The sequence below is a fragment of the Colias philodice genome, chromosome 5 (genome assembly GCF_061535455.1).
Source record: "Colias philodice isolate Cphi_HAF_F1 chromosome 5, ilColPhil1 Martin Lab GWU primary, whole genome shotgun sequence".
NCBI classification, from domain to species: Eukaryota; Metazoa; Arthropoda; class Insecta; order Lepidoptera; family Pieridae; genus Colias; species Colias philodice.
The window spans coordinates 8,107,004-8,118,853 of record NC_143090.1 but is presented as its reverse complement, the minus strand read 5'-3'; the positions used below and the strand labels follow the sequence as shown (position 1 = coordinate 8,118,853).

The window sequence follows — 11,850 nt, the reverse complement described above, 5'->3', positions numbered from 1 at the left end:
AAATAATTTTATTTTAATGTCATGTTGGGTATTCTGGGTTTTACTGTGGTTTTACGAATCTAATACGAAAGATATAATATGACGTCAGTCGCTGCACAATATTTTCCGGGGGCATTAATGATAGAGGTGTTATAGCAGAAGTAAATTAATGACGCATTTGTATCTGTGCAATAAATAGTTTTAAGTCCATGTTCTTTCACGTTCATATATGAAATTCGACCCACTTCTCTCAAATCTACTAAATGTAGGTACTTGTATTGGAACTCAATAGAAAAAAAATGCTTTAATTTGTCTTGTCTATTTAAAATACTGCCAAGGTTAATTTCAACTATTGCACCAAAAATTAATATAACCAAGTATATATTCAAAACAAAACCATTGCACTCTTCTCGAGTTACAGTTCCAAATATTATAGACTCACAAAGAAGAACGCAAACTACTATTATTAATCCTTTTTTGCGCTAGCGCTAAAAATAAACTCATTCTGACAAAAAAGGTTCTCATAACAGATACGCCACTATTTTTTCCAGCAAACTATTGAGATTAGCGGACCTGACCTGTATGAAAAACAAAAACTAATTGTGCATTTACTAACGGACATTCCTAGAACAATTTTAATGAGGCAATTATGGGATAATGGCCGGCTCTCTCGATTTATTTCCCTATGAATGTATACTGTTTGCTCATCTCGTTGTGCTCAAACATTTAATAATCAAATGGGCTTTGTGGATTCTGTTTTAATATTTTTAGGCTATTTTTGTAATTCTTTAGAAATGCTGAATGCATTCAAATATATTTTAATTATTATTAATTTAAATATGAATGGGTAACAATACAACTTATTTTGTTATACAAAATATAATGTCGTTGAAAACTCTCTGCACATATTGTATTTATTTAACCGTAATTACCTAACAACTATGGTCATATTAATTATGAAATACCATCTCGTATAGAGATATTTTTACAGTGAAAGATTAAATGTCATCGTTTTTTTTTAATCTTTTAATATAGATTCGACCTAAATATTATACCAACAGTCACAACTTTAAGTAAACATTTTAAAATAGCTGCAAAATGCTGGAGAAGGCAGGAAACGACTAAAAGCAAGCCTGCATAAAATTGAAGTGGAGTCCTCACTTAAAAATGATTCGCTGTCCTAGTTAAAGTTATCAATAATTAACCGTTTTCATAAACTACGTCATTTTGTAATGCCATTGCTGAACCACATTAGGTGAGAAATTAATAGCAATAAAGTTATCTATTTCATACCTCAGGGATCACGTAGTACATAATATAGGTACAACGGGACAAACATGTTTGAGATCAGTCCACTGTCCAGTAGTTTATGAGACAAGCGCTTTGTTCAAACAAGCAAACCAACAAACTCCTTAGCATTTTATTATTATACTTTAAATTTGAATTATGATTTACTAGCAAGTTTCTCCTGCTTAGTACTAGTTGAACTGAAATAAAAAAAATAGCCTATAATCCCTAAATAATTACCCGGCGAAGATGTAATAGGTCCTAATGAGATAATAAAATTTAAAATCATTTTCCAGTTTCTACGTATCTATAAATTGCAAGAATACAAGGATTGAAATTTCCTCTTTGCTTCCTTGTTGTGTTGTGACCTAAAAGTTTACTCAAATCGAAGTAGATCCATAAACTTTTATGTTCTTTAACATTTATCAGTTTATTTCTTTATACCGATGTGTACTCGCATTTTTTTTATATTCATAATTTTTTTTCACAAAAAATAAAACCGCAAAAATTCAACCCGTGTGAACTTACACATTTTTGAATCGGACAGAGTTGCCGCTTGTCGTTGAATTATTAAAAGTTTCTTCCTTTATAGACTGGGGTAGAAGCCTTTGAAAATAATGAAAAGATAAAAAAAATCGCAGTCGGATGAAACCTATTAGAGAAGGAGGGGAATATGATAAAAATGTAAGGAAAAATAAATTACGGTCAATCCGAGTTCGGGAAGCGGGAGGGGGGAGCTTTTAAGAGAAAAAAATGGTTTCTCTCGATTTCCGACAAAACTACAAGTCCTATAGAAAAAAGTTCAATGGCAAAGTTGTAGGTAATTAAAAGTTCTACAACTTTTGTATTCACAATTTTTTCACATAACCTCAAAATTTAGGTGAAAAATTCAAAAAACCAAGTTTTTGGTCTTTTATTTCTATCTACTTCAAAATTTATTTTTTTTCTACGAAATTTGGTGGAAACTTACTTTATTATGTCCCAAATACACTGTAATTTATTTGATTGAAAATATTTATTTTTTCGCCTTATTTTGAATTAATACCAAAAAAACAACCTAATTTTCAATCGAAAAGTCACCCGTCAAAATATCAGCTTTTTTCAAAAACTTGGGGTGCCTTTTATTCATTGAAATCTCTACTTTCATATGGTGTAAAAAAAATAAACACCACCATAGTAAATGTTCTCAGGAAATGCATATAAACAGTCTGAAAGTTAGCTTTTACTAAATCAGGCACACTTCTCGAACTACCTGAAATGTTTTTATCGACATCATTTTGCTTTTGAATATGCTGTAAAATATTAAACTTAGAACAGATAATTATTTTTCTTTTGAAATATTACCGAAAAGCCGATACAAGAGAAGATATAGAGTTCAAGAATTGTGCCTGATTTAGTAAAAGCTAATTTTCAGACTGTTTGTATGCATTTCCTGAGAACATTTACTATGGTGGTGTTTATTTTTTTTACACCATATGAAAGTAGAGATTTCAATGAATAAAAGGCACCCCAAGTTTTTGAAAAAAGCTGATATTTTGACGGGTGACTTTTCGATTGAAAATTAGGTTGTTTTTTTGGTATTAATTCAAAATAAGGCGAAAAAATAAATATTTTCAATCAAATAAATTACAGTGTATTTGGGACATAATAAAGTAAGTTTCCACCAAATTTCGTAGAAAAAAAATAAATTTTGAAGTAGATAGAAATAAAAGACCAAAAACTTGGTTTTTTGAATTTTTCACCTAAATTTTTAGGTTATGTGAAAAAATTGTGAATACAAAAGTTGTAGAACTTTTAATTACCTACAACTTTGCCATTGAACTTTTTTCTATAGGACTTGTAGTTTTGTCGGAAATCGAGAGAAACCATTTTTTTCTCTTAAAAGCTCCCCCCTCCCGCTTCCCGAACTCGGATTGACCGTAATTTATTTTTCCTTACATTTTTATCATATTCCCCTCCTTTTCTAATGGGTTTCATCCGACTGCGATTTTTTTTTGTTTCAAAAATTATCTACTCTAGTCTATTATTATAAAGTTCCACTTTGAAAATGAAGTGAATTTTTACCCAAGCTATTTTATGTGATTATACTTCCTATATTAGTGTTTTACTCCTTTATCGCAGGAATTTTAACGTTATCGTTACTTTTCATAGACTATATTTAACATTTTTTACATCTTATACTACTTTTATCTACCTAAACATTAAAATCCTGAACAGATTGATTCTATAGCTGAACGCGCAAACTATACACTACTCGTTCAAATTAAATAAAACCACAATAATTTCTAATATTAATTACCTATCTACTCACAAACAAAACAAAATTGTGCATTTCAACACAATTTGTTGACATTCAATTCAATATTAATTCACCAAAGCAAATAAGTTTCAATGTTTTGTCATCCAGAAGTTTGTGGAGTGTTGAAGCGTAAAATTGACATTTTAATACTCCTTGTTTTCATTCCGAATTAAATTTCCAAAGTAATCTTTGTGTTATCTAACTTGAAATGGAGCGAAATTGTATTTATTTCGAATGGGGACTGTTTGATCACCTTGACTTGTTTATTGATTATTATCTAAGTTTATTTAAATATAAATATACTATTATAGTAAAAAGACAATCTTTATAATACTTTATAATATTATGAATTTCAAGTCATTTCTTCCACTCAAGAAACTTCAGGAAAAAAGCCTTACAAGTTACATCTTTGTGCAAAACTACCTACTTTTTTTTCTTATCTATTACTGGTAATCACTTTTAATTCACTGAATTTAGTTTAAATAAAATTACACAAAATATGTCTTATATGATTTATACCTATTAAGTAGGTAAGTAACTATGAATTCGCTTATAAGACTATAAAGTTATTTGCGCTTAAAGGCACCGCCTTATGTAACCTTTCTAATGGAAATTCAATATTTGGATGGATTAATTACCAGAATAACGTGAAAGCGAAACCTTGAACTAAATATTATATTCATAGATATATAATAATATAAAGGTTATAAAGAAGCCCTATAGGTATTTCGAAGTAAAATTAGCGAAGTTTATATTTTATAATCCAGCTCAATGCATTATGAATTACGAAAATACTATGTTATATTGTTATATTGCGTCTACGTATTTATCAACATCAATTGAAAGGAAATCAGATCTTATATAAGGTATAATTTTAAATATAATATGAGTGATTAAAATGTACATATTTCAGACTTTTTAAAGAATAGAAAAACATCGATCAAGAGCGCACCTTACCGGGGCGAAAGACGAGACCCTAAGAATCCCGCCTAGTGACCGATTTTCTCATTTATAAATAATTTCAATGCTTTAGAACTAAGTATCAAAATGTATATATTTACCCTTAAACGTGATCTATTCGTTATTTAGAAGTGTTATTTATATAGAACACTGTCGCATGCCTTTTATGTTACGTCGATTCGCGGTAAACTTCACCCGTAGATGAAACCGCACAAATCTAATACCAGGCTGGAGTTAATTTTCAACACAACTAATAAATGTGTAGTGAAACGTGTTGAAGTGGCTTTGCTTGTTTAGATGTATTCTTTGATGTATTATATCTGTTTCAGTATTAGAACGTTTGTCTCGACAAAACATTTTGAAGTAACTCATGAATATAAATTAATTATTGAAGTGAAACTTCTTTATCGGGGTTGGAAAAAATTTAATGTAACATTTTTTCGTTACACGTGACATTTTTCCGTTACGCTCCATCTTTTTCTGATCCCTACCACTGATTCGACGTATTTCTGTAAAGTTGCATATTAGTAAATTATTTTTTTAAAAATATGGTCATAAAGAAGTTTCATTTCTTACGTGTGTACACTAGAACACGCACACATTTTTTTTTGGGTCAGGTACTTGTAAAATCACACTAACGTGTGATCAGTGATGTGTTGGATATAAGGATAAGAGTAAGTTAAAATCAACGATAAAACATAACCAATGATACCTTACAATTAGGTAGTGTAAATACTATAACAATACATTTAGTGTTCTACCTATTACACGCAATATATTCAGTTCTACTATTAGACAACATGAACGTAAACCTCCATTAATACTCCCAAACAAAACACCTACAGAACCATTTAGCATCACAACGATGCATTCTTGGCGAATATTTCGAATCGGTGCGGTGTTAACAGTTCCGACCGAGTTAGTGAAAAAGTTTTTTCTTTAATTTATAGTCTCATTGCTCCGGACTTGTGTTAAACTTTATTTACAACTTTAGGAATCCTGAAAACGGGAAGCGTTAAAATTATAAATGCCAAAGGGACTACTAACTCTGTACGTTTAAATCTCTTCTTAACGCCTAAACCACCGGACCGATTTTGATTATAGGATAGTTTTTATACCCCACGGGAACGAGAACTATGCGGGGTTTTCTTTCACTACGCAGATGAAGCCGCGGGCGGAAATCTAGTATAAAATAAAAGAGTATGGGAGGTTAAGTCAATGCTTCCGCCATCTTTAATATATGATAACGTCGTGATATAATCCTTGTGTGCCTTCTGTCTACTCAATTTCATGCAATTCGATTTTGTACTCATGTCTCAAGAGAATAGAATCAGGCAGGCGTGCATAATTTTTATAGCGGGAACATTTCTTTATGCACATTACTATTTACAATAGAGCCAATTTTAAATATGGATTTATATTAAGAATGTAGGTACGCTAAACTGTGCTTTTTACGTGTTTTTTTTTTTATAAAATTGGTCAATTACACATTCTTTATAATTTCTGGAATTCAGTGTAATATACAGAAGAAGAAAAAAAGTGTATTGAATTAATTTTATTTACATATTTTAATTTTATATATTTAAATATCAAAGCAATAGATAAAAGGGTTATCTACATACCTATACACTGTCATGGAGGTAAATCAGCCATATCGTTTTTTTTAGTTTCTATCTAATAATTTTTTACTTATAAGGTATCTAGATATAAAAAAAGAATACTAAAATCTAGCTAATTCTAAATCTAGCAAATTCTTTTGTTGTATTGTTTTCATTACTATGTCTTTAGAATTTAGATCATCTAATAAATTAAATTTAGGAGTTTTCTAATTCAAATAATTGCCTCAAGAACTTAGTTAATTTTCAAGATAATTAACATTTTTCCTTCTTATTCGTCAGACATTGTTGAGTGTTTTCTTTTGAGTAATTGTGTAAATGAATGAGGAGATTAAATTGTATATTACGAGACTTTCTTTCAAACAAATAGCTGTTTAGAATTAATTATTTTAATTACATGTTACAAGATTAATTAAATATTTTTATTTTTATACTGTGTTCTTTCAATTTAATTTAATTTAATTTTTTATGTTTTAATACTAATCAGGTTGGTGAGAACTGTTTAATATTTATCATTAATTTGTTACTAATAAAGGCTTCATCTATTCTGTTAAATAATAAATACAGATAATATATATATAGCAATCTAGATCCTTCCATTTATCCACCAACTTTTATCAACCGGTCTACAGCTGTTGTGGTGAAAACTAATCGACCTTGGAATCTTTCATTTATATTGTAAGAGCTGATCATTTTAGAACAAGCATGGTAACAAGCAATAAAATGTTGAGGTATTCTTAACCCGCCATTGGTGACGTGAATTTGACTTACAGCGTTGGTGACCCCGGTCTCACGCACCGGGGTTTTTGACTACGAGTTTATCTGTAATTTACGGTTCATGCTACTTTTCATTGGGATAGATATAAAATTTGATCTTTTATTGTCAATAAAACATAGGTATTTAATAAATCAAATCTCTTTTATTAGCATAAGACAACATCTTTGAAATAACTAAAATTGTCAAGTATTTTAACAAAGTTTTTTTAAACTCAAAAATAAAGCATCAATCTTAATAATTTAACAGTAAAATTAGGCTTAGTCAGTCTTATGACACTGAAAACATAAAATGAAGTAACATAAATGGTAATACTTCGACCAAAAAAAAAAAAAATATACAATACTAAAATCACTCATCTTCAACAGCCAAACAGCTAGAGCAAGTTATTGGTACTACGTGCGATCTGGTTCGTAGGTAATTATCTGGTTCGAAGTCACTTCCAGATTCACTTTCCGATGACGTTTGTAATCTGTCCTCATCAGATACTGCTTCTTGCAAAAGAGCCTCGAGACGACACTGATTACTTTCGTAAGACATGCTGAAACAGTGTTCACAATTTGAACAAAAAACACGTAATTTCTTGTAAAATATCGATCAAATCTAGCAAAACACTTACTAATAATAGAATTATATGATTAAACTATAAATTACAACAATAGCTTTATCAAAATAAGTAAAATAAAAAAAATACACAATAACCATTTTACTTACTTAGTTGGTGACGCCGGTCTCACGCACCGGGTTTTGGCCAAAACTCAGTAACGTGCGCCCGCGTCGCTGTCGTGGGGTAGGGGTAGGGTAGGGGGCGCGAAATTAGGCAGCTACTCGAAACCACAGTGCAATTCGATAAACGGTGACAAAAATATTTGGGTTTCTTTAACTGCCCGGTCTCACAGACATATGAGGTCACCAATGGCGGGTTAAATTTCGAAAAACTATTGAACAAGGGAAAATCTATAATACGCCTCCAAAAATATGCCACTCATAATTATTATTCGTAAAACCTCTTAAAATAACTAATTTAAGAGATGTCAATTAAAACTAAAATTAAACCACATAAACGTACAAAAATGATTTTATTTGGTCCATAAATTTATTCCAAATTAATAGCGTTTTGTTCCTTAAATCCCGTTGAGGAGTCGGTAATTCTGAAAAATAAACAAATTATCATGAAGTTAAGTTAATCATTATTCAAAACCGTAACTTTTTATGCACAGCCTTTTGAAATAACATTGAGGTAATAACAAGTATTATTTAATTTTTCTACATTATAATTAATTTAAGTTAACCTTCAAATTATATAATTTTGTGCACAGCCTTTGGAATTAGTAGCCAACAATCAGTATTCAATTAGTGAAATAATGACAATTTTTTAATTTTGTGAATCATTTCTACAATAATAATGAGGAGCTGTATTTTGCACGCCTTGGCTTATGTGTTGATTCGCATTGTATGTAATTTTATTATCTTTGTACACATAATATAATGCAAATAAATAATATTTATTACTAGGTTTCCGCCCGCGGCTTCGCCTGCGCAGTCAAAGAAAAACCCGCATAGTTCCCGTTCCCGTGGGATTTCCGGGATTGCGTCATTTTCCCGGGATAAAAAGTAGCCTATGTCCTTTCTCGGGTATCAAAAATATCTCCATACCAAATTTCATGAAAATTGGTTTAGTAGTTTATGTGTGATTAAGTAACAGACAGACAGACAGAGTTACTTTCGCATTTATAATATTAGTATGGATTATTATGGAAATCGTATGGAATATTTACAGCAATCGACCGGTAGGACGCAGTGGCCTAGTTTCTCGTGGAATACGTAGCCTGGCTTGCAGTCACAGCCGTTGTAGTGGCAGCCAGAGAGACAGGATTTATTTTTGTCCTGGTAGTCAGAACATGAGTTCCCGCAGTGGTTGCTGCAGCCGGAGGTCGCGTTTCTATCCCCCCCACATGATGCTGAAATGGAGAAGAATAACATTGAAATAGTGTACCACTTCTGTAATCCTAGTAGAATCTTATTAGACTAATTACTTTCTTGTTCTGCATTAGGCAATAGAAAAAATATTTATGTGCGAATAGAAAGCATTTTATAAAATAAGTAAGTGTCTAAAGTACATTGTTATAAAGTTAAATGTACTGTTTGTACTGTAGCCGATATATTTTAGCTCTCAATATAAAAAAAAAGGTTTTAAAAATTTCGATTCAACAACAAAACTACTAACAATTATAACGGGATAATACATTTATTTACGGACGCAACGCCTTGCCAAAATATTCGCATCTCAAACCCAGGAACACAAACTATAATTGTTTTTGCAAACTATACTCTACCAAGGCACTTTCCAAGTATGGAATTAAAAACTCTATCCTCATTACATGGCACGTAACTGAAATGAAACAGAATAAGTACTGTTACATAGCTCCGGTATTCTTTAGCATCGTACTGGGAACAAAGTTTGCCACTAAAATTCTTCTAAACTTACACTTTTATGATACTAAAACAGTGGACCGAGAAATTGCTGAATATAATAGGGTTTAAAGTGCCAAGAAACTTTGGAAAGATACAAAGAGTGCATTGTTTAAAGTAAACGAGTAAATCATAGGTGACAATGTATGTAATATGCATCCCTGTGTGTTTACTTTCTATAGAGCTGTACAGTGTATATTCCTAAAAAATACATAATATAATTACTTAATACTGGACAAAACTATAGTAGGTACTTTCATCCGCCAGCATAAACAGTCGCATTGTTGAACAAGAGCCATAGAAAATATTTATTTTTTCTAACTATAAAATTTGTATGTATTTACTACAGTCTACAAATAATGGTAACTATCAACTCCTACGATAAGTAAATATTTAATAGCCAATAAAATAAGCTTTTTCAAAAGAACTTACGGCACTCCATTTTCGGTATACACAGGCCGTCTTCATTCCTCACGAAGCCGTCAATACACACGCATCGGGACCTGCACAAGCTGCTGCCCCCACACGGTGAGGGGAATCCCAGCTGATCACAACTCTTGGGTCCGCAGTGGAAACACTCTACTTGCATCTCATTTGAAGGACATATCGATCTTTTGAAAACTGAAAATATGGACAAAAATTATACGCAACATGTCGGGCAAATTCTATTAATTAGTTTATTTAGCTATTTTATAACAATATCTTCTCAATAGAATGGACGAAACAATACAAAAGTTTTACGAAAAATAAACCTTATTATTGTTTATTATCATCATGATGAACTGTATGATCTATAAAACATTTGATTAATAATTTATCCTTGTATATCTCTCGCTATCATGTCACATCACCTACCTAGTTTTGTTCTTGTTAACAACAAACTTTTTCTTTTTTAATTACCGTCCTAATTTATAAGACAGTAAAGTATTTGTATTTATATAACAATAATCATGATTTAATATTATATTACAATAACAATAAAGCACAAATTACACTGCATTGCAGGAATAACTTCAACTATGACTTCAACAGAATGCAGAATTGTACCGCGATCCGTACATACGTGCCATTCGCACCTATCCACCTTTCTGGAATTATCTGCTTACCTCGCTATACACCCCGTGGCTTCTCTTATGTGAAATAAACGACTATGTGTAGTTCAAAACAAGTTCGTTTCACACTAGGTCCGAAAGTAGTATTTAAGAAGTAAAAATTAAAATTATTATAACTAAAATAAAATATTGTTGTTGCTCTACCTTAGTAGTTATCATGCACAAGTCAGTACTCTGGGATGGGACTATATCCTATACAAGATTTTATCTTTAAAAAAGGACAACAAATTCTTTTCTCCGAAAATTCATTGATAGAGCAACAAAATATATTTAATGCTTATTATATTTTTTTATAACAGAAAAAATTATAAATTATTAAAAAATATTACATATACCTACTTAAAATGATATCTTTTGGTAATATTTATTGTATTATAATCACGTGAATACAAAATAAAATAGTTAAAAATCTCACCAACTTCAGAAAGAAAAATAATATAATTCCTTCCAAACTTATAAAGTTTATGTTTCTTATCGAAACTCGGGGCTATTTTAACAAAAAAACACAATGTTTAACGTGAACAAAGTTTGCACATCGGTACAGCGAAACTATTTTACTGCAAATATTTTCATGAATTCTCAGCAAACTGTTAAGTGTGAATATTTGAGGAACACGCTTTATTTCTGAATAAAAAGATGGCGTAATATTTTTATTTTATTTCTTACTAAATTGATTGAATAATGTGTTGTGCTTTTAATTTTTAAATGTGTATTTCTAAATAATTAAAGAAAATAAATTTAAAAAGAAATGAAATTTCCATAAAATCAATTACTTTTGTCATGGTTGTAATAAATCAAAATATATTTTATACTTAAAATCGTATTATACCAACCATCTCAAATCAAAGTAATATATTTCAATTAAAATTAAGAAACACTATTTTATAACACTACATAAACAACATGTCCCATTCTTTAAAAAATAACTAATATACCTGCACAATACACAACGCCATAGAACCAGCCAATCACAATAACTGCAATCAATTTATGTCCCATAATTACAATTACTGCAATAATTACAATATATCACTGCACTACAAACAGCATTGAAATCTCAATACCAACTAGAAGGAAGCCATCACTTGCTAAAAATGTCACACCTTAAAATTTGCATTAGACAAGGTAAAGCTATTTTCCTTTACACACATTCTAGATTATTCTACTAGCGGATATTTATTTAAATATTGATCTGGGAAAACATTTGCTCCCAGAGTCCTTGTGAGTGTAAAAAATATCTATAATATTCATGCTAATTATTAAACATAATATTATAATTTATATAATCCTGTGGATAACATATTTTAAAAACTAACCGATAAATTTAGTTTACTGAAACACAAAATGTCC

The 11,850-nt window shown here is 30.5% G+C and overlaps 1 protein-coding gene across 1 annotated transcript; it reads right to left on the bottom strand.

Annotated features, from left to right (window-relative positions):
• Positions 1 to 7,981: 7,981 nt before the first annotated feature.
• On the bottom strand, positions 7,982 to 11,662 carry LOC149488540 (serine protease inhibitor swm-1-like). The gene is made up of 4 exons (XM_089695704.1): positions 11,436 to 11,662; positions 9,821 to 10,009; positions 8,695 to 8,877; positions 7,982 to 8,067 (listed from the first exon to the last, which is right to left on the bottom strand). Coding segments are annotated over exons 1-4 (438 nt in total). The 5' UTR covers positions 11,500 to 11,662; the 3' UTR covers positions 7,982 to 8,065.
• Positions 11,663 to 11,850: the final 188 nt, after the last annotated feature.